Source organism: Babylonia areolata, chromosome 27 (genome assembly GCF_041734735.1).
Source record: "Babylonia areolata isolate BAREFJ2019XMU chromosome 27, ASM4173473v1, whole genome shotgun sequence".
Classification (NCBI taxonomy): domain Eukaryota; kingdom Metazoa; phylum Mollusca; class Gastropoda; order Neogastropoda; family Buccinidae; genus Babylonia; species Babylonia areolata.
The window spans coordinates 3859972-3884680 of record NC_134902.1 but is presented as its reverse complement, the minus strand read 5'-3'; the positions used below and the strand labels follow the sequence as shown (position 1 = coordinate 3884680).

General features: G+C 47.5%; 1 protein-coding gene across 2 annotated transcripts in view; it reads right to left on the bottom strand.

Moving 5' to 3' along the window:
* Nucleotides 1–7768: 7768 nt before the first annotated feature.
* LOC143301394 (cytochrome P450 2B5-like) overlaps nucleotides 7769–24709 on the bottom strand; it is a 40763-nt gene continuing 23822 nt past the window's right edge. For both annotated transcript variants that reach the window (XM_076615645.1, XM_076615644.1), the window contains exons 2-5: nucleotides 16051–16440; nucleotides 13322–13861; nucleotides 12302–12745; nucleotides 7769–10153 (exon numbers count right to left, since the gene is read on the bottom strand). In XM_076615645.1, the coding sequence (XP_076471760.1) occupies nucleotides 9972–10153; nucleotides 12302–12745; nucleotides 13322–13861; nucleotides 16051–16393 (1509 nt within the window). In that variant the 5' untranslated portion in view covers nucleotides 16394–16440 and the 3' untranslated portion in view covers nucleotides 7769–9971. The remainder of the gene's footprint in view (nucleotides 10154–12301; nucleotides 12746–13321; nucleotides 13862–16050; nucleotides 16441–24709) is intronic.

Here is a 24709-nt window from a genome sequence, read left to right as displayed (position 1 = left end):
AACGCTTTAACTCTCTCCATACGAACGGCGAAAGAGACGACGTTGACAGCGTTTCACCCCAATTACCACCATCAAAATATTGCAAGCGGAAGGCTCTTATACTAAAGACGTGAATGTTGACAAAGAATACCACAGTTCTGACGACGGAAGCTAAAGGTTGGGTCATTGAGACACCCACTGGACATCCGAGGGGTCTGTGTAGAGGAGAAGAGAGGACTGGCCGTACTGAGTGAGTTAAAGAACATCGAACCAAAAGTTACGTCTAACAGCACTGCGTGTTGATAGCACTGCTGTTTTTTTTTCCGACTCAGTCAATATAGCGCCACGTGTCAAGTACGCTACTGTGACCGAACGTGTTTTTGTTGTTGTTTTTGTATTTTTGTAGGTTTTTTTGTTTGTTTGTTTGTTTGTTTGTTGTTGTTTTTTTCCAACCGAATCTTCAATATCATTTGCCTGTGTGTCGATAACACTACTTTTTGCCAACCTTCCGAACACTTGTTACCAAGTTTCGAGGAACACAGACCTGAGTCATCACAGATCTAGACAAAAAGCAAAAGGATGACACCTCTTTCGTTTAGGAAGAAAAAAAACCAAAAAAACTACGTGACCCAGCCAGCCAGTAACCGTTCAGCGGCTCCTAGCATGATGCCGAATCCTGCAGGGAAACCCATTCCCTGGCTCCTATCTCATTTAAAGGAGAACAAGAAAAACAGAGAAAAAAGGATGGTGGCGGTACTGTGCTCAGCTAATGGACGGAGAACGAACTTCAGTTGACAGTTCAGTTTCAGTAGCTCAAGGAGGCGTCACTGCGTTCGGACAAATCCATATACGCTAGACCACATCTGCCAAGCAGATGCCTGACCAGCAGCGTAACCCAACGCGCTTAGTCAGGCCTTGAGAAAAAAAATAATTAAAAAAAATAAAAATAAAAATAAATAAATAAATATAAGTAAATAAATAATAAAAATGATATTAAAAAATTATAAAAAATTTTTTTTTAAAGTTGACAACACAACGGGAGACGAGGAAGCGACGCGTTTCGTCCCGGCCTCAGTGGTCTTCTGCAGACAAAACGACGAATGAAAACCCGAGCTTTCACAAGGGCTGAATGGTGTCTTGACTGTTACATCGAAACTGAAAGGGTACCTATGGGCTGAGAGTTTGTTTATTTTCGCGCTTCTTTTTTTTGTTGTAATTCTTGCTTTTTTTTTGCTTTTTTTTTTTAACAAGAATGCCACTGTGGGTTGGCAGGGGGGTGTATACCTACAAAGGAAGAGGAAAACTAGATGACAGTAGACTCGTATCTCTGTAAATGTACGCATCAGTTTGATAAAGGTCACAAGAAAACTGAATTGTGGAACTTTCTAGAAGCTTCTGGAACTATCAATTCGTGTTCTGTACATATTCACTGGTGTAGGAGTAATCTACCACACAGTAATTTTCACTCGTACGTATGCCATGTCGGTAGCCATACTCCGTTTTCGGGGGGTGTGCATGCTGGGTATGTTCTTCAGTGTTTCCATAACCCACTGAACGCTGACATGGATTACAGGATCTTTAACATGCGTATTTGATCTTCTGCTTGCGTATACTCATTAAGGGGGTTCAGGCACTAAGCAGATCTGCACATATGTTGACCTGGGAGATCGAAAAACCCTCCACCCTTTACCCACCAGGCGCCGTCACCGAGATTCGAACCCGGGACCCTCAGATTGAACTGATGTCCAACGCTTTGCGACCGTCAGACCACCGGACAAAGGCGGCTTTAATGAACATCAAACCAGAAGCGACTGTTTTTCACGTGCATTGTGTGTCACAGAACAGAACCACAGCACTCAGTTGGAAGGGACAAGGGTGCTGTGCACAGAAACCAGTTCCAGGAAGAGGAAGGCGAAAGAAGCAGTTCAAATCAAGACGAGAAGGCCTTGTCCCGACGGGTACATCCCGACAGCGCTATTTCTCAACAACGCCGCGACACGTCGCAATGTCTAAAAAGCATTGCGCATTGATATCACCAGTTTTCAAAAGGCAGGAATTGGACAAGTTGTGAGCAAACGAACCACACAAGATTTGTATTTTCGCACAGACCACTAGAATACCAATGAATGAAATAGTTGCCGTGATACGTAGACTAGAAATGAGTGTGTAGAGGAGGGGGGTAGAGGAGGTGCAGGGTAATGTGTGTGGTGTGTGTGTGTGCGTGTGTTGGAGCTCATGTACGTTTATATGTATTTGACTGTGCTTTCATATCTGTGAAACTGCATGTTTGGTGCATATCTGTTATGCATGTGTGGGGGTATGTGTGAATGTGTGTCTTCATGTTTTACATTTATTTGCTTATTAATTTTATCATCATTGCTGTCTTTTTCTTCGTCTTTTTTTTAATTTAATTTATTATTATTATTATTACTACTACCTTTTTCTATATTATAATTATTATTTATTTATTTATTTATGTAAGCTTATCTATTATTTATTCCCCTTTTTTTCTTTTTTTTTTCTCAAGGCCTGACTAAGCGCGTTGGGTTACGCTGCTGGTCAGGCATTTGCTTGGCAGATGTGGTGTAGCGTATATGGTTTTGTCTGAACGCAGTGACGCCTCCTTGAGCTACTGAAACTGAAACTGAAACTGCCGTGAAGAAGAAAACAAGTATGAATGACTAAGTGACCCGGCCAGACACTGAGGGACCGTTCAGCGGCCCCTAGCATGATGCCGAATCCTGCACTGATGCCCTAACCTCAGGCACTATAAACTAGATCTCCCTGCCACTGATGTTCAGAATAAAAGGAAAACATCGCGGAGAATCATGCTCACAAGAGAGAAGACTTGACACACGGTAATCAAGACATAGAAACAAACTACGTATCTACTGCAGCTCTCACACACTACCTGAATGCCTTTGAACAAGGAAATGATTTCATTGGGCCTACTGTGGAAATGCGCCAGATCCACAACCCCCCCCCCCCCCCCCAGACCCCCCCCCCCCCCCCCCCCCCCCCCCACACACACACACACCACGTTTCTATCACCAACCAACTCTGGGTCAAATATGACGTTCAAATCAATTGAGCTTTGAGGGGGGTCAGCTTTACATCCCCCCAGGTCTATGTTCCCCCAAATTTTCTTTCAACCAGGTCTTTGTTACCCCAGGTCTATGTTCCCCAAAAATGAGGTTTTCTGGATCTATGTTCCCTCAGGTCTATGTTCCTCCAGTCTATATTCCCTCGGGTCCATGTTTCCCCACTGCTGACCACAATGAAAAACTAGCATTATGATGTCACATCTGTACTTTATTATCCATTGGCAGGTGTTTGATCACAGCTGTCCACTATGAGAGTTAAGCTTGCATCATCTTGTAAGCAATATTGGGGCATCTTCAAGATCTTGGCAAGATTTAATCATTACGCTGACAAAAGTTAAATGTTCAACGCTCGGCTCATATCACAGTTTGACAAAAATCTACAGTTTGGCCAACAGGAACGTGAGAACTGTATGATCAATGTTTTTTTCACTGCAATGGGCGGTCATTTACAGCCTAGTCTTTTGTGGAGGACTATGACTTTCAAATTAGGAGGCAAATTGTACTGGCTCTAAGTGTTGCAGCCTTGGGGGCTAGCTGGCCTTTGGGAACCGTCCCAACCGTCACGTTATTTTACTCCATTTTGATGCTGATTCAGTGACTAAACTAACGTGCTGCCATCTTACTCTTTCTGTTTTAGGTTCTGCAAATCATGAAAATGTAACCAAAAACAAAAAAAAACATGGCGGCGGCTTGAGACGATACGTGTGGTTCCGGTTCATGCTGCAGAAGGGTCATTTCGCGTCGTATTTTGTTTGAGTTATTTCTTGATTAGAAGGGTCAACTACACAACGTCATTTCTCATAATTATGCCTCCATTGCAAAACAAGCGAAACATTTCGTCTGCTCTTCAGCCACATTCGCTTCTTCATCACCTTGTAAAAGGTCTTGGCATTGGACCATCCTCGTGCTGAACTTGTAAACTGGCAGCTGATTGGTCAGAAAACACAATGCTGTTTCTTCCCAACAGACTTGCCCCAGCTCGTTGTGAAAAAAAAAAAAACAAAAAAAAAAAAACAACCAAACCTCAGTATCGTGAATTTCGTTTTGCACGTGCAAATTTCACTACACAGGGGGCATAGAAGCGGGGACACTCGCGCTGACCTCCACCGGGCTAATGACATGGCTTCTTCCACCAACACACGTGTGCTTGCGTTGACACAAGCCTTCGCTGTTCAAGGAATGGAAAGAAACAGTTCAAAATTGAGAGTGTATGGGATGCAGTGTGTGTGTGAGGGGGGGGTGGGTGGTTGGGGGAGGGGGGGTGAAGGGGTGGGGGGGGGGGGTTGGGAGAGCAATACTCATTAGAAAAACGAAAATACCGGAGAAAGAGAGAGAGAGAGAGAAGAAAGAGAAGAAAGGATTGAAAGAGGCAAAACGTGATGAAAGCATAAAAAACGCGAGTATTATCACACAAACTATAATAGTAATGATAATAATAACAGTAATAATAGAACATTCTTTAAAACAAAAAACGAGTAAAGAGAGGGATTTAAACATTAACAACAACAACAACGACAACGACGACGACGATAATAAATACAAGAGAGGGTGAGCAAGCGAGTGAAAGACCATAACACCCCAAGACACACCCGCTCACGCACCCACACACACACACACACACACACACACACACACACACACACACACACACACACACACACACACACACACACACACACACACACACACACACACACACACACACACACACACACACACACACACACACACACACACACACGCACACACTCTCTCTCTCTCTCATGTACAGTGATATAACTATATTTCTCTGCTCTGTTTATATATTTTCATTTCAGTCGTGCCTCTTTCCTGTATTCTGTGTGGTGATTAATTTGACAGTCTTAATAACCCCTTTACTTCTTGATTTTTTTTCTTTTCTTGTTTCAATATCTGCTATTGTACTACAGTATGATCTGCAATGTACTACAATATGATTTGATACCTAATTATGTTTATGTATGCATATGCATACATATCTGTATGTACATGTAGACATGTGCAGGCATGTGGGTATATGTGCAAATATGTATATGCATAAGGGTGTGTGTGTTTGGGGATGAGTGTGTGCATATGTGTGTGGGTGGGTGGGTGTGAGTGTGTGACAGTGTTCCCTTCATTATATTTTTATGATGATGATGGTCCGTTGATTAGTATTATAATTATCAGTAGCAGTAGTAGTAGTAGTGGTAGTAGTAGTATTTACCATTGTTATTATTGTTGTGTCTTATCGTTACTGTTTTTGTTGTCACAAGGACAGATTGGAAGACTAGGCAATGCCTAAAATCTTTATCCTTGAGTAATAAAGTTTTTGAATCTTGAATCTTGATTCTTGAATCTCTCTCTCTCTCTCTCTCTCTTCTTTCCACACACTTGTCAGCCTCAAAACTCTCCTGTTAACTCACTCAGTACGGCCAGTCCTCTCTTCTCCTCTACACAGACCCCTCGGATGTCCAGTGGGTGTCTCTATGACCCAGCCTTTAGCTTCCGTCGTCAGAATTGTGGTATTCTTTGTCAACATTCACCCCTTCAGTGTAAGAGCCTTCCGCTTGTAATATTTTGATGGTTGTAACTGGGGTGAAACGCTGTTAACGTCGTCTCTTTCGTCGTTCGTATGGAGAGAGTTAACACGCCTTCACGGAAAAGCACAAAATTAATAATGACAGGCTCAGTCGATCACTCACAGCAAAACAACAATTTTATTCTCATGCATACAGTTCCATACAATCATCACAAAAATTAATATTCACCACCGGTACTCAATTCGCCACAACTAATCGTGTTTATATTATGAGCACATACACAAAATACAAACGCATGATAGCTCATAGCGCTGCAGCCTTGGGGGTTAGTTGGCGGAGAATACTAACCCAGGTAGTCGGGACAGCAGTTGCCTCCTCTGCTGTTTTGATGGTCATAGTCGGACACGACTGACTATCATACACACTAAGAATATGAATAAGAAGGAAGATTTGGCCGCGAAGTATCGTATGCGTAAATGCGCGCACGAGTTCTTGATAATGAATTTGGGATATGAAAACAGAAACGTAACTTCAAATCGGCGATAGAGAATCAGTCTGTGTGCAGTTTCTCGAATTCCAATCACAAGCCGTTGTTGACCATGCAAGTTCCCAGCATCCCATCAGAGAACTCTAGGACTATGTCTGCATCACGGTTCCTGGAGACCACGAAGGTGGCTCGGGCAGCGGAAGGTCTCCGCATCTGTTAACTTGGGATACCGGAAAGAGTCTCCATCCTTAACACATTCAGCACGCACTGTACCCGAGGATGGCTATGGCGTCAAATTTATTTCACAAAGGTGATTTCCATATTCATACATGCGCATAGACGGCAAGCAAACAGAACTGATTTATATACAGTATTTCCGGCTTTGTCAACACGTGTCAATTTGAAGGAAAAACTGGTCAATTTCAGTATATTTGCTTCGTTTTTTTCGTGTCAATATGGCGGGGGAAACCTGCCCGCGAGGCTGTGAACTCCCACGGGTTGAATGGGTTAATCATCCAGGACGCCCTGACAAGGATTTGAACCCAGAAGCCCTCAGATTGTAATTTCGAAGCTTTAACCAAGCGGCTTTTGCGCGCAGTTGTCATTCATGTTTGAGGATGGCTTTTCTTTTCTTTTTGTCCATGGATGTCAAAATGGCAAAATCAGTATACAGTATAGACCGGATGTATAAAACACCGGATGTATGAAAGTCTGCATGTATGAAAGGGGCAGGCAGGGTCCCGGCAGAAGCTACTCTTTGTTATTACTTAGCATTTTCCGGTTGTATGAAAATCGGATGTATAAAAGTCCGGTTGTATGAAAGCAAATCTCTGGTCCCGAGCAGCACAAATGCGCTGTTGCAAGACCGGTTGTAAGAAAACGAAACCGAAAGTAGACCAAATTCACCAAAGTGTGGTAAATTCCCCGTAAAATTATTTCCCCTTCCATAGCGACTCGATCTTGCAAAATGGCGGACCCGTACCGCAAAGCGAAAGGTACAGGCAAACGCAGAGTGTTGACATTGTCTGAGCGCCTTAAAATCATAAAGGCAGTAGAGGACAGTCCATTCAAATCCCGAACACAGATGGCCATTAATTTAGGTGTCCCCCTGCCAACGCTGTCAAATATCATGAAAGACAAGAACAAATATCTTGCTCAGGCAAGAAGCGGCGATATTGTGACGACTAGCAAGCGGGCACGGAGCTCTCAGCTGGCGTCTGTGGACAAAGCGTTGCTGGACTGGTTTACGTCATGCAGGTGGGCTATTCTTATTTTTTCTTTATGAATTTTTATTTGTTGATTGATTTGAAACTGTATGTTCATACTGTCCGCGCTCTAAAAGTGGGTATCAGTGTCTCACAGTGTGTGTATGTGTGTGCACGTGCGTACGTGTGCACGTACGCACACTGACGTGTGCGCGCATGCGTGCGTGATAGTGTGTGTGTGTGTCTGTGTGTGTGTATGTCTGTCTGCCTGTCTATCTTCCTGTCTCTGTGCCCGTGCCCCTGTATTTTTAACCTACACATATATGCCTTGAACCATCCGCATATGCAATATGACTTCAATGTGCCCAGCAGTTTGCTTGGAAATTGGTAGCAGTACATTGGTAGTAAAAAGTTTGCGACCGCATAACGGGGGCAATACAAGTGTGTGTGTGTGTGTGTGTGTGTGTGTGTGTGTGTGCGTGCGTGTCAGTGTGTGTGCGTGAGCGCATCAGTGTGTGTGTGTGTGTGAGGGGAAGGGGGAGGAAGTGGTGGGGGTGCAGTAGTTGGGTGTGTGTATGGGGTGCGTAGCTATGTGCCCTCGTCTCTGCTCCCAGCACTCAAAAAACGTCTCTATCTGCCCTAAACTCAGTTATATTTTTAAGGTACAGTGTTCTATGTGCGCCCATCTCTATGTGCCCCCGTCTCTATGTGCCCCCGTCTCTATGTGCCCCCATCTCTATGTGCCCCCGTCTCTATGTGCCCCCTTCTCTAAATGCCCCCATCTGTCTATTTCTGTCAAAGAGTGTTAGAGTATTTTGCATCTATACTGTAGCGCTACGGATGTCATTTTGGTTCATAATAATGTTTATTTATAGCTTGATTGAAATACTATTTATTAGAACGAACAAAACAATTTTTTTGGTAATATTTTGTTGAATAAGAAAAAAAGTAAATTTTTTTAATTTAATCAACATACTGTGATGTTGAGAAAGAAAACAACACCACACACACACACACACACACACACACACACACACACACACACACACACAAAGAGAGAGAGAGAGAGAGAACTCAGAAAATTTTATTTGCTACGTCAACGGCCCTTACAAAGATTCCACGACCAAAAACATCGTCAAAAGCGCAAAAGGGTTGTGGAGGGAACACACACAATACAGTCGTGCCACACACACACACACACACACACACACAAACGCGCGCGCGCACGCGCACACACACACGCACGGAGGGAGGGTGGGGGGGGGGGGGAGTGCACGGCACATGCAAAGCAGAACAGTTCCCACAAACAGTTGCTCTTTCTACCGGTTGTCCTGACTGTATGTAAGTACATGTACTTTTCCACTTGTTATTCACAAACCTTTTCTTCTTACTAGGATATGTATGAAAACATTTAAACATAAAAAAAAGTAAATACAAAAATAACATAAAAAAAACTACTTTTATCAAGTAAAAGACGCGTGGCCGGATGTATGAAAGTCGATCCTCAATATTTTCATACATCCGGTTATCCGCTTGTAGTAAAGACCGGATGTATGGAAGACAAAAAGTGGGTCCCGACGACTTTCTTACATCCGGTCTCGACTGTATATGAAAATAATACTGATTCCTAACAATTACTAAGCCGTAAGAAAATGGCGCGAACTTAATCATTGTATTGTATTGTATTGTGCTGTATTGTATTGTATTGTATTGTTTGACTTTTTGTCAGAACAAGCGTGGAATTCGGATTACTCTCCCCGATGAGGGAGCATCACCAAAGTTGTTGCCGTCGGTTCTTTTACGTGCGCTAACTGCATGCTGCACATGGGACTTAGGTTTTTCGCCTCATCCAGAAGATTAGCGTCCAGACCACCACTCAAGGTCTTGCAGCGGAGGGAGAGAACATTCTGGCGATGACGAGATTCGATCCCATGCGCTCAGATTCTCTCGCTTCCTGGTAGACTGCCTTACCACTGGGTCACCACTCCACAACGTGTTGAACCGGTCATCCTCAAGAGGATGGATCTCCTTTTAGGTTAATCAGTCCATGGATGCAAAGGCGATTAGACAATGATATCGTTTCCTGGCAAATAAACTTAAAGGAAAAAGTCATTCTTCTAAATCCTGTACATGAATGTTTCAGTTTCTCAAGAAGACGTCACTAGGTTCGGACAAACCTATATATACGCCACACAACATCGGCCTAACCCAACACGCTTAGTCAGGCCTTGTGCGCATGCCTATGTAATTTGTGTACCTACAAGAGTGGGTTTCTTCTTCATAACTTTGCCGGAGGACAACACTCATGTTGCTATGGGTTCTTTCTCATTGCATCAAGAGCGTGCTGCACACGAAGGGACCAGGGGCTCAGTTTGATTTCCGAGTCAAAACCTGGAAGAAAGGATAAGACAAGGGTTCGAACCCAGACCATCACGGATCCTGTATCCCCCGGGCAGATCAGTGTCTTAATCACTCTGCCACCATCCTCCTAAGAGGCACCAGATGCCTCAACTTCGCATGACCCAGCGCGATGATCAGGCCGCGCATAATGAGCTTCCTGGGAATGCCGCCATGCTGTCTTTTCATCTCGACCATGGACTGAGAAATGAACTGATAACAGACTCAGAAATTAGCGTCCATTCTGATCTCAAGTTGCTCAGTGCCTGGGCACAGCGCGGACCAGGAAGGGCCTGGGGTCGTGGACCAGGCCAATGTCCCCCTCCAAAGATGGCAGCTGGCCGTCTTCCGGTGGCAGGAAGCGGAAGTGCTGAACCATGGAGGTCAGGTAGAGAAACAGCTCCATTCGGGCCAGGGACTCCCCCAGACACACACGACGTCCTGAAACACATTGCTCTGATTGGATAGACAGAAAACTTCTCCTTCTTCTTGTTTGTTCGTGGGCTGCAACTCCCACGTTCACTTGTATGTACCCAAGTGGGCTTTTACGTCTATAACCGTTTTTAACCCGCCATCCACGCAGCCACACTCCGTTTTGGGGGGTGTGCGTGCTGGGTATGTCCTTGTTTCCATAACCGAACAATGACATGATTCCAGGATCTCTAACATGTGCATTTGATCTTCTGCTTGCGTATGCGCACGAAGGGGGTTCAGGCACTAGAAGGTCTGCACATATGTTGACCTGGGAGATCGGAAAAATCTCCACCCTTTACCCACCAGGCGCCGTTACCGAGATTCGAACCCGGGGCCCTCAGATTGAAAGTCCATCACTTTATCCACTCGGCTATTGCGCCCGTCGGAATGCTGATTAATTTTGACTCTTTACAGTCATTATCAACTGTTTTCTCTTGTGAAATTAACGACTTTGTTTTATGAAATCAACCAAGAAATTTCCTTTAATTGTAATTCTATTTATTTCAAATATTCTTCTTCGATTCCACCCTCTGCTTACCCTTTTTCCCCCAGCTCACCATTTGGCTCCCCACTCTCTCTAGCCTTTTTTAACAAAAAACATTAAATTGTAACAATCGATAATACTTAACTTAGAGTCTACAGTCATAAGAAAGTGTGACAGGACATCAACCCAAAGTCTTCATCCTCTTCACCACCACCCCTAACTCTACTCACCCAGAAAGACACCTCTTCTCCACCACCCCTAACTCTACTCACCCAGAAAGACACCTCTTCCCCACCACCCCTAACTCTACTCACCCAGAAAGACACCTCTTCCCCACCACCCCTAACTCTACTCACCCAGAAAGACACCTCTTCCCCACCACCCCTAACTCTACTCACCCAGAAAGACACCTCTTCCCCACCACCCCTAACTCTACTCACCCAGACAGAAAGACACCTCTTCCCCACCACCCCTAACTCTACTCACCCAGAAAGACACCTCTTCCCCACCACCCCTAACTCTACTCAACCAGAAAGACACCTCTTCCCCACCACCACTAACTCTACTCACCCAGAAAGACACCTCTTCTCCACCACCCCTAACTCTACTCACCCAGAAAGACACCTCTTCCCCACCACCCCTGACTCTACTCACCCAGAAAGACACCTCTTCCCCACCACCCCTGACTCTACTCACCCAGAAAGACACCTCTTCCCCACCACCCCTAACTGTACTCACCCAGAAAGACACCTCTTCCCCACCACCCCTAACTGTACTCACCCAGAAAGACACCTCTTCCCCACCACCACTAACTCTACTCACCCAGAAAGACACCTCTTCCCCACCACCCCTAACTCTACTCACCCAGACAGAAAGACACCTCTTCCCCACCCCCCCTAACTCTACTCACCCAGACAGAAAGACACCTCTTCCCCACCACCACTAACTCTACTCACCCAGAAAGACACCTCTCCCCACCACCCCTAACTCTACTCACCCAGAAAGACACCTCTTCCCCACCACTCCTAACTCTATTCAACCAGACAGAAAGGCACCTCTTCCCCACCACCCCTAACTCTACTCACCCAGAAAGACACCTCTTCCCCACCACCCCTAACTCTACTCACCCAGAAAGACAGCTCTTCCCCACCACCCCTAACTCTACTCACCCAGAAAGACACCTCTTCCCCACCACCACTAACTGTACTCACCCAGAAAGACACCTCTTCCCCACCCCCCCTAACTGTACTCACCCAGACAGAAAGACAGCTCTTCCCCACCCCCCCCTAACTCTACTCACCCAGAAAGACACCTCTTCCCCACCACCCCTAACTCTACTCACCCAGAAAGACAGCTCTTCCCCACCACCCCTAACTCTACTCACCCAGAAAGACACCTCTTCCCCACCACCCCTAACTCTACTCACCCAGAAAGACACCTCTTCTCCACCACCACTAATTCTACTCACCCAGGGAGAAGGGAGATAACTGTACTCACCCAGCAAGAAGGGCAGCTAACTACTCACCCAGGGAGAAGGGAGATTACTCACTCAGAGAGAAGGGAGATTACTCACCCAGGGAGAAGGGAGATAACTCTACTCACCCAGGGAGAAGGGAGATAACTCTACTCACCCAGGGAGAAGGGCAGGAAGTGGTCCACCTTGACCAGCTTGCCGTCCTCCCCGATGAACCTCTCAGGCCGGAACACCTCGGGCTGGGGCCACACCTCAGGGTCGTGCAGCACAGAGTCCAGGTTGGGCATCACGTAAGCGTCCTTGGGGATCGTGTACCCCTCAAACGTCACCTCCCGGGCCGGCGCATGCGCCACGCCCAGCGGCACCACTTCCGCGATGCGCAACACCTCGTGGATGGTGGCTTCGATGTACGTCATTTCCGCCCTGTCGGCCATTCTAGGAGGTCGGAGGGAAGAGCCGATCACTCTGACGATGTCCTGGTGGCACTTGTCCTGTACTTCCGGGTAGTGCAGGAAGTAGATGATGGCCCAGCGGAGGGCGGTGGCGGAGGTGTCTGTTCCCCCGGCAAAAAGGTCCATCAGGACTTTCTGAAGGTTGAACTCTGCAAGAGGTGGTTTGAGGGAGGAAAGGCTTTGAACGTGGTTTAGGAAGTGTGTCAAACGAACTCTCTTTGCCTGTCTGTCTGTCTGTCTGTCTGTATCTCTTCTATCTCTGTCTCCGTCTGTCTGCCCATCCCCTTCCTCTTTCAGTGTCTTTCTGCCTGTCTCTCCCCCCCCCACCCCCCCACACCACCTCCCCATCTCCCATCACCCCCTTCCTTTCGCTACTGTTTTTAACTCGCTATTTCTGTGCCTGTCTGTCTGCCTGTCTGTCTGCCTGTCTGCCTGTTTTGTTGTTGTTGTTTGTTGTTTTTTCTTTGTCTGTGTCTCTTTCTGTCTCTGTCTTTCGCTGTCTCTCTGTCTGCCTGACTCTCTGTCTCAATCAATCAATCATAAGTCTATCTATCTCTTTATCTATCTATCTATGCTATGCTATGCATGTGCATGTCTCGACCTTTTCAACCACCATTCTATCGCTGTGGAAAAACAAACAAACAAACAAACAAACAAACACCCACACAAACCTTTGGGCAGAGTCACCAAATTACTTGATAAACATACGAACACGACCCACGTACCATTGACGTAGTCGGCGGTCCCTCTCTCCTGGGCCAGTCTGGCCTCCTTGAGGTAGGCGCTGATGAAGTCCTCCTCCTCCTCCTCCTCCTCCTGTCCCTTCTGGTGATCCTGCACGTGCTGCTCGATAACGGGAGTCAGGAAGGTGTCCATGATGTAGTGATAAAAGTCTATGGCCTTCTGGATGTGGAACAGGTCCCCGGGCAGGTGCCTGAGGAAGGGCAAGAAGGCGCAGTAGGAGGCCCCCCCGGCCAGCTTGAACATCTCCTGCAAGGACTCCACCAGCTTGAGGAAGTGCTGGTCGTCGTAGTGGAATCGCTTCCCGAAGGAGATGGAGCAGATGTTGTTGGACACGCTGACCTGGATCAGGCGGGTGGGGTCGAAGGGCTGGGAGTCCTTGCTGCGGATCTCCTGCACGAACGCCTGGACCTCCTCCTGGACCTTCTCGGCCAGCAGGTTCTTGCCCATGCCCAGGTGCCTCAGGATCTCCACCGTGGTCTTACGCTGGGCTTTCCACAGCGGCCCCGAGGTGTCGCCCACGCCTGGATGGTTGTGGAGAGTTGGCCGAGGGTTTATGTTTGAATTTCTTTCTGTCTCTGTCTCTGTCTCTGTCTCTCTCCCCTTCTGTCTCTACCTTACCGTCTATCTCATACACTCTCTCTGTCTCTCTCTTGCTGTTACTGTCTCTGTCTCTCTGCCTCAGTCTCTCTCCCCCTCTTCCTGTCTCTGCCTTACTCACCCTCTATCTCACCCCCTCTCTCTCTCTCTGTCTGTGTCTATTTCTGTCACTCTCTCTGTCTCTCTCTGTGCCCCCCAGCCCCCTCCAAATAGGGACAATAATGACAGTGGATATGGTATCATGTGGGAACATTATAAATCAGCTGTTCAGTAAGACAAGCCTCTTTTGGGGGGAAACCAACTCATTACCAACTCATATGGTTGATATCTTCATTTACAAGACTCATTTTCGCTTTAACTCTCTCCATACGAACGGCGAAAGAGACGACGTTAACAGCGTTTCACCCCAATTACCACCATCAAAATATTGCAAGCGGAAGGCTCTTATACTGAAGAGGTGAATGCTGACAAAGAATACCACAGTTCTGACGACAGAAGCTAAAGGTTGGGTCATTCAGACACCCACTGGACATCCGAGGGGTCTGTGTAGAGGAGAAGAGAGGGCTGGCCGTACTGAGTGAGTTAAAAGGTATGTGTGTTCAATCTCATCAACGAACTGGGATTATCACTACTATTACTGATTACTGATTTTACTGATAAAATACATCGTGCTACCTTCAGTCAGTGACCAAGCGCTTTGTCGTCTGTACAACAGACTGTTTACCTGGATAGAACCAACTGATAGCTGCTGACATGTGCTCATCAGCCGTTTGTATCATTCCGCCAGACTTCAGTGATGCACACAAACACGCTTGTGTACTACAGTGGGTTTTTCTTTTGCCAGGAATAACCCCTTTGATGCCTTTTTTTGTTGTTGTAGGAGCACTAAATGCATGCTGCACACGGGGACCTCGGTTTATTTTCTTATCCGAATGACTAGCGTTCAGACCACCACTCAAGGTGTAGTGGAGGGGCAGAAAATTACAGCTAGTGTGGGGCATGATAGCAGCAAAAGTAAACAACCACCCATTCATCCATCCAATGACCGACGATCGATTTGAACAAACCAGCCAAGACACACCAGTCCATACCCATAACCCCCCCTCCACACACACACACACACGCACACACACACACACACACACACACACACACACACACACACACACACACACACACACACACACACACACACACACACACACACACACACACACACACGCCTTTTACTGCCCGATCCCCCTTCGTGTGTAGATGCAAAGAACACCACCACCACCACCACCCTCACTCTCACCACTGACCTTTAGACTTGGTGACCAGGTCAACCACCACCACCACCACCCTCACCCTCACCACTGACCTTTAGACTTGGTGACCAGGTCAACCACCACCACCACCACCCTCACTCTCACCACTGACCTTTAGACTTGGTGACCAGGTCAACCACCACCACCACCACCACCACCACTGACCTTTAGACATGGTGACCAGGTCAACCACCACCACCACCACCCTCACCACTGTCCTTTAGACTTGGTGACCAGGTCAACCACCACCACCACCACCACCACCTTCACCACTGACCTTTAGACTTGGTGACCAGGTCAACCACCACCACCACCACCACCCTCACCACTGACCTTTAGACTTGGTGACCAGGTCAACCACCACCACCACCCTCACCACTGACCTTTAGACTTGGTGACCAGGTCAACCACCACCACCACCATCCGCCACCCCCACCACTGACAATTAGATTTGGTGACCAGGTCAACCACCACCACCACCACCACCACCACCACCCTCACCACTGACCTTTAGACTTGGTGACCAGGTCAACCACCACCACCACCACCCTCACCCTCACCACTGACCTTTAGACTTGGTGACCAGGTCAACCACCACCACCACCACCACCACCCCCCACCACCACTGACCTTTAGACTTGGTGACCAGGTCAACCACCACCACCACCACCCCTCACCACTGACCTTTAGACTTGGTGACCAGGTCAACCACCACCACCACCACCCTCACCACTGACCTTTAGACTTGGTGACCAGGTCAACCACCACCACCACCACCCCTCACTCTCACCCCCCGCACCACTGACCTTTAGACTTGGTGACCAGGTCGAAGACGCTGGGGTCCGGGCGGTGGGAGAAGACGTCGGCCTGCCTGACCAGAGCCTCGCGAAGCACGTGCTGCCCGCTGAGCACCACCATGGGCCGCCCGCCCATGTACAGGCCGAACACGTCGCCGTAGGCCTGGCGCCACGCTCGGAACTGGGCCCGGGGGTCCCTCCCCAGCAGGTGGAAGTGGCCCAGGATGGGCAGGGCTCCCCCAGGGCCTGGGGGGAACCCTGGGGGTCGGCGCGTGCTGAACCACCACCACAGGAAGGCCAGGGTCAAGGCCACGCCGGCGACGGTCAATGTCGTGGGGGAGTCCGGAATCATGGCGGTGAGTGGGGAGGGAGAGGTGGGTGGTGTTGGTTGTTATGTGCCTGCCGGGAGGGAGAGAGGAGAAGAGGGTGAAGAATTATGGTGAGCGGTGTAGATAGATGGACATTAAGTAATAAGTCGTGATACATAGGATGTACAGTACGTAAATTATTCATTGCATGAGGTCATCACACACACACACACACACACACACACACACACACACACACACACACACGTGCGCGCGCGCGCTCACATACACACTACATAAATCATTCGGCTATCAGAGTGCGTTCTTCCGCAAACAGAAAAAAAAAATCCCACAAAATCTAATGGGTACTTCAGGACTTCGAGCTTGACTGTTAGGCACTTGAGGTTGAACAATCGACCATCCATGTATTGGACGGTGATACCAGCACCGGCCCGCGAGAAAGCTTTGTTGCAATACTGCGATGAACACCAAACTAACACACACACAAAAAAGTGTCGGTGCCAGCACGCAACCCCGCTTCACTCCAATGGTGACCGGAAAAGGGTCTGATCTGCAGACATTCTCGGTGGCTCTTACCGTTATTCTATCTCAGAACTGTCTGAGATGCCAAGTTTGTCTGGGCAACCTAGCTTTCCCAAACTCGATCTGATGTCGCTTCTGCTGACAGTGTCAAAGGCTTTGGTCAAATCAATAAACAGCTCTGTTCCCTGCACTTTTCCTCAGGCTGTTTCGTGTCCAAATTTTTACAGCAGCCGCAGAAGCCACACTGACATTAAGTCGACATCATTGAAAGAGTACTGTGTCAATCAGCTGATACCACACGCACGCACACACACACACACACACACACACACACACACACACGCACGCACGCACACACGTACACACACTCTCTCTCTCTCTATCTCTCTCTCTCTCCACTCCACATACCAGCATCACCACCACTTTCATCACCCCTCATTAGCGCTCCTTTTTTTTCCCCACTCACATTTCTTTTCCTGGTGCCATTCACACCAAAGGGCGCTGGAGAGGTCAATGGGTCATGACCTATCCCACCATCATTACCCCCACCATTAGAATCACCACTGTATTGTATTCAGTCACTCTTTTTCGTCACAACAGATTCCTTTGTGTGAAATTCGGACTGCTCTCCCTAAGGGAGAGCACATCACTACACTGAGAGCGGAACTCTTTTTTTTTCTTTTGTGTGTGTGTGTGTGTGTGTGTGTGTGTGTGTGTGTGTGTGTGTGTGTAGTTTTTCCTGCAATTTTATTTGCTTTCCTATTAAAGCGGATTTTTTTTTTCTACAAAATGTTTGCCAAGGACAAAATTTTTGTTGCCGTGGGTTCTTTTACCTGCGCTAAGTGCATGCTGCACACGGGACCTCGGTTTATCGTCTCATCCGAATGACTAGCGTCCAGACCACCACTCAAGGTCTAGAAGAGGGGGAGAAAATACTTTAGGACTATGGGATTCGAACCAGTGCGCTCACTGCAGATTCTGTCGCTTCCTATGCGGACGCATTACCTCTGGACCATCACTCCACTTAACCAGCATCATTACAGTCGTCATTAGTCATCACCATCACACAGTCACTAGTACTTTTTTTTCCCCCAGCTGTTGACCTTGTTAGGTGTCGACGACGGGCGCAATAGCCGAATGGTTAAAGCGTTGGACTTTCAATCTGAGGGTCCCGGGTTCGAATCACGGTGACGGCGCCTGGTGGGTAAAGGGTGGAGATTTTTACGATCTCCCAGGTCAACATACGCGCAGACCTGCTAGTGCCTGAACCCCCTTCGTGTGTATATGCAAGCAGAAGATCAAATACGCACGTTAAAGATCCTGTAATTCATGTCAGCGTTCGGTGGGTTATGGAAACAGAGCATACCCAACATGCACACCCCCGAAAACGGAGTATGGCTGCCTACATGGCGGGGTAAAAACGGTCATACACGTAAAAGCCCACTCGTGTGCATACGAGTGAACGCTGAAGAAGAAGAAGAAGAAGAAGTTAGATGTCGACAGCTGCTTGCGAACGTGTACTGAATGACATCCACTCATGACGGGCGCAACAACCACACCACCACCACCACCACCAGCAGCAGCAACATCAGCAACAAAGAAAAACCCTTAATAAAACTCACAAGCGGTGACGAAGGCGCAGCAAAAGAAACCGACAATGATCACACACACACACACACACACACACACACACACACACACACACACACACACACACACACACACAGAGCTAGAGCCACAGTAAAAACATTTGATACCTCTGACGAAAACGAAGATAAATATGTAACAAGAGAGGCAAGGCCTTCAAGACTCACTTGTGATACACTTTAAAAAAAAAATCTAATCGTTAAAATAGGTTCTGTATTTGTTATTATAAAGCTTCGCGTTTAAAAAAAAAAAATTCCTAACCAGATTCGAATTAAGTCCCCTAGCATCAATTACAGAGTAATTTCCCTTTTTTACTATCTGCACCAAAACGTTTGCAAAGTAAATGAAACTTCTATGCTTAGCAAAAGAAGTTCCTGTTTGAACAAAAAATGATAATAATGACTGCTCTTGTTGTTGGGTCGAATATCAGATCAAAGTATCAAGTTTAGAGAATACAAAAAAATATAAATATAACAGTAAATGCAGTTTGCATATAATTAGGCTTCATTCTTTATTTCTTTGTGCCCATCCCAGAGGTGCAATATTGTTTTAAACAAGATGACTGGAAAGAACTGAATTTTTCCTATTTTTATGACTAATTTGGTGTCAACTGACAAAGTAGTTGCAGAGAAAATGTCAATGTTAAAGTTTACCACGGACACACACACACACACACACACACACACATACACACAGACATCCGAACACCGGGTTAAAACATAGACTCACTTTGTTTACACAAGTGAGTCAAAAATAGAAACAGAAATCCAGAGCATACTAGTTGCGCATGATTCACTCCAGTCCAAAGTGCTAACGAACACTGACTGAACTAACGCGAGAAGGAAGATGACGTATGTGTGAGAGAGAGAGGGGGGGAGTCTATAGATATGCGCGTGCGCGCGTGTGTGTATGTGTGTGTGTGTGTGTGTGTGTGTGTATGTATGTGTGTGTGTGTGTGTATGTATGTGTGTGTGTGTGTGTATGTGTGTGTGTGCGTGCTTGCGCGCGCAAGGTTGAGGAGATTGGAAAGGCGGGAGAACCAAGGTATGAGGACAGAAAAGTTGATGATGTGAACTGGTGAGGAAGAGGAGGAGGAAGAGGAGGGGGAAGAGGAGGAGGAGGAGAAGGAGGAAGAGAAGGAGGAGGAAGAGGAAGGAAGAAGAGGAAGAGGAGGAGGAAGAGGAGGGGGAAGAGGAGGAGGAGAAGGAGGAAGAGGAGGGGGAAGAGGAGGAGGAGAAGGAGGAAGAGGAAGGAAGAAGAGGAGGAGGAGGAAGAGGAGAAGGTCGAGAGGAAGGAGGAGGAAGAGGAGGAGGTCGAGAGGGAGGAATAGGAGGAGGAAGAGGAGGAGGAGGAAGAGGAGGAGCTCGAGAGGAAGAGGAAGGGGAAGAGGAGGAGGAGGAAGAGGAGGAGGAAGAGGAGGAGGGGGAAGAGGAGGCGTACGAGAGGAAGGGAGAGGAGGAAGAGGAGGAGGAAGAGGAAGGAGAAGAGGAGAAGGAGGAGGAAAAGGAGGAGCTCGAGAGGAAGAGGAGGGGGAAGAGGAGGAGGAGGAAGAGAGGAGGAGGAGGAAGAGAAGAGGAAGAGAGAGGAGAATGCTTTAATTTTAGGAAATGAAAATTAAAAAAAAAAAAAAAGGCCCGATGTAACCAGACAGAAAAACAGACACAGCGATAATCATAATGTAATCTGAATCATAATGTAATAGTATCTTACCCACATGTTTTTTCTTTTTACATAATAATTGATGTGTGCATGGTGATAAGTGAAGGGTGTGTCAGTTGTTTTGTTGTTTTTTTTTCTTTGATTTTTGCTGACGGGCATTTTATATTAAGTGAGCCTAAAGAAAATTTTCTGTTTTTGGTTGAAGCAGATAATAAAGTATTTTGAATTGTATTGAACTGAATTGACACTTCTTACATTCTACTCATTTCGTCCGTGTAAAAAGGGAGATAAGAGGTGCTGAGTGGAGAGAAACTTTTATGTATTTTTTTTTCAATTAAAAAAGATAAATAATACTAATAATAAATTTTTAAAAGCTACACATCACCCGAAAAAAAAATCGACTTATTGATTATATTTCTAATCATAGTGTAAACGATTACATGAGCATCCCAACACGCGCGTGCACACACACACACACACACACACACACACACACACACACACACACCAGCCGAAATTACACACGCACAACCACACACTCACCGCCAATACTCGAAACAACGAAGAATCTTTTAACCACAACCAAACAAAAAAAAAAAAAAACAGGGCAGACAACCGAAAACCGAGATGTACACGCCAGAGGAAAAACACTCCCAACGATGACGCTTCCAAAATAAAAAAAACAACAACTCGCTTCTTCGTCCGTCTCAGCAGGCAATCACTCAAGTCCTGCCCGGCAACTCTGAGGGCGTTTCACACACAGTAATGTCCAGCCAACATCCTGAAAACTTACGAGAAAACCCGAACGGAACAGTACGTAAGATAAACCCCACATCATCTGTGGCTTGCCGAATATTGACAGAAGCCAAGCCGGTGTTGATGCACCAGAATGGCCCCGCCACCAAGTTAACCCCATGCAGTCGTTGTGGGCGAGCCCTGACGTGACTTCAGTGGAGGGTTATCATTCAGGGAGAGTCTCACCCTCGTTCTGAACTGGATCCACTCCCTTGGAAGTACCATTAACTCTTTCCATACGAACGGCGAAAGAGACGACGTTAACAGCGTTTCACCCCAATTACCATCATCAAAATATTGCAAGCGGAAGGCTGTTATACTGAAGAGGTGAATGTTGACAAAGAATACCACAATTCTGACGACGGAAGCTAAAGGTTGGGTCATTGAGACACCCACTGGACATCCGAGGGGTCTGTGTAGAGGAGAAGAGAGGACTGGTCGTACTGAGTGAGTTAACGAGCGCAATTTAGCATTTTACTGGTTAAAAAAAAAGAAAAAAGAATGAGTTACTTTTGGGTAGCCCCCATTACACTGCAAGTCCAAGTCTCCGTTCTTTTTCTGTGTCTCTGGACCTTGCTTTTGGAATGAACTTCCTCTTTCGCTTCGTCACGTCTCCACACTCCAGCTCTTTCAAATCTGGCCTTAAAACCCACTTCTTCCCAAGATAGCCTCCCTTCCCTTGCCTCTTCCTTGTCTTCCCCTGCCTCTTCTTTGTCTTCAGTTTCTCAAGTTTAGAGTTAACTCACTCAGTACGGCCAGTCCTCTCTTCTCCTCTACACAGACCCCTCGGATGTCCAGTGGGTGTCTCAATGACCCAACCTTTAGCTTCCGTCGTCAGAATTGTGGTGTTCTTTGTTAACATTCACCTCTTCAGTATAAGAGCCTTCCGCTGCAATATTTTGATGATGGTAATTGGGGTGAAACGCTGTTAACGTCGTCTCTTTCGCCGTTCGTATGGAGAGAGTTAAACATGCCTGTGAATGACTGGTGTGAAAGCGCTTTGATTCATCCCTGCACACGATTCAGCGCTTTATAAATACTGAATAGTAGTAGTAGTAGTAGTAATAATAATAGCACTCCATGATGGGTCAGTGTGGGCTGCTGTCTGTTCCATGATGGGTCAGTGTGGACTGCTGTCTGTTCCACTCCATGATGGGTCAGTGTGGACTGCTGTCTGTTCCATTCCATGATGGGTCAGTGTGGACTGCTGTCTGTTCCATGATGGGTCAGTGTGGACTGCTGTCTGTTCCATGATGGGTCAGTGTGGACTGCTGTCTGTTCCATGATGGGTCAGTGTGGACTGCTGTCTGTTCCACTCCATGATGGGTCAGTGTGGACTGCTGTCTGTTCCATGATGGGTCAGTGTGGACTGCTGTCTGTTCCACTCCATGATGGGTCAGTGTGGACTGCAGTCTGTTCCATGATGGGTCAGTGTGGACTTCTGTCTGTTCCATGATGGGTCAGTGTGGACTGCTGTCTGTTCCACTCCATGATGGGTCAGTGTAGACTGCTGTCTGTTCCACTCCATGATGGGTCAGTGTGGACTACTGTCTGTTCCATGATGGGTCAGTGTGGACTGCTGTCTGTTCCACTCCATGATGGGTCAGTGTGGACTGCTGTCTGTTCCATGATGGGTCAGTGTGGACTGCTGTCTGTTCCATGATGGGTCAGTGTGGACTGCTGTCTGTTCCATTCCATGATGGGTCAGTGTGGACTGCTGTCTGTTCCATGATGGGTCAGTGTGGACTGCTGTCTGTTCCAATCCATGATGGGTCAGTTTGGACTGCTGTCTGTTCCATGATGGGTCAGTGTGGGCTGCTGTCTGTTCCACTCCATGATGGGTCAGTGTGGACTGCTGTCTGTTCCATGATGGGTCAGTGTGGACTGCTGTCTGTTCCATGATGGGTCAGTGTGGACTGCTGTCTGTTCCATGATGGGTCAGTGTGGACTGCTGTCTGTTCCACTCCATGATGGGTCAGTGTGGACTGCTGTCTGTTCCATGATGGGTCAGTGTGGACTGCTGTCTGTTCCATGATGGGTCAGTGTGGACTGCTGTCTGTTCCATGATGGGTCAGTGTGGACTGCTGTCTGTTCCATGATGGGTCAGTGTGGACTGCTGTCTGTTCCACTCCATGATGGGTCAGTGTGGACTGCTGTCTGTTCCACTCCATGATGGGTCAGTGTGGACTGCTGTCTGTTCCATGATGGGTCAGTGTGGGCTGCTGTCTGTTCCATGATGGGTCAGTGTGGACTGCTGTCTGTTCCATGATGGGTCAGTGTGGACTGCTGTCTGTTCCATGATGGGTCAGTGTGGACTGCTGTCTGTTCCATGATGGGTCAGTGTGGACTGCTGTCTGTTCCACTCCATGATGGGTCAGTGTGGACTGCTGTCTGTTCCATGATGGGTCAGTGTGGACTGCTGTCTGTTCCACTCCATGATGGGTCAGTGTGGACTGCTGTCTGTTCCACTCCATGATGGGTCAGTGTGGACTGCTGTCTGTTCCATGATGGGTCAGTGTGGACTGCTGTCTGTTCCATGATGGGTCAGTGTGGACTGCTGTCTGTTCCATGATGGGTCAGTGTGGACTGCCGTCTGTTCCATGATGGGTCAGTGTGGACTGCTGTCTGTTCCATGATGGGTCAGTGTGGACTGCTGTCTGTTCCACTCCATGATGGGTCAGTGTGGACTGCTGTCTGTTCCATGATGGGTCAGTGTGGACTGCTGTCTGTTCCACTCCATGATGGGTCAGTGTGGACTGTTGTCTGTTCCATGATGGGTCAGTGTGGACTGCTGTCTGTTCCATGATGGGTCAGTGTGGACTGCTGTCTGTTCCACTCCATTATGGGTCAGTGTGCACTGCTGTCTGTTCCACTCCATGATGGGTCAGTGTGGACTGCCGTCTGTTCCATGATGGGTCAGTGTGGACTGCTGTCTGTTCCATGATGGGTCAGTGTGGACTGCTGTCTGTTCCATGATGGGTCAGTGTGGACTACTGTCTGTTCCATGATGGGTCAGTGTGGACTGTTGTCTGTTCCACTCCATGATGGGTCAGTGTGGACTGCTGTCTGTTCCATGATGGGTCAGTGTGGACTGCTGTCTGTTCCATGATGGGTCAGTGTGGACTGCTGTCTGTTCCACTCCATGATGGGTCAGTGTGGACTGCTGTCTGTTCCACTCCATGATGGGTCAGTGTGGACTGCTGTCTGTTCCATGATGGGTCAGTGTGGACTGCTGTCTGTTCCACTCCATGATGGGTCAGTGTGGACTGCTGTCTGTTCCATGATGGGTCAGTGTGGACTGCTGTCTGTTCCACTCCATGATGGGTCAGTGTGGACTGCTGTCTGTTCCACTCCATGATGGGTCAGTGTGGACTACTGTCTGTTCCACTCCATGATGGGTCAGTGTGGACTGCTGTCTGTTCCACGATGGGTCAGTGTGGACTACTGTCTGTTCCACTCCATGATGGGTCAGTGTGGACTGCTGTCTGTTCCACGATGGGTCAGTGTGGACTGCTGTCTGTTCCATGATGGGTCAGTGTGGACTGCTGTCTGTTCCATGATGGGTCAGTGTGGACTGCCGTCTGTTCCACTCCATGATGGGTCAGTGTGGACTGCTGTCTGTTCCACTCCATGATGGGTCAGTGTGGACTGCTGTCTGTTCCACTCCATGATGGGTCAGTGTGGACTGCTGTCTGTTCCACTCCATGATGGGTCAG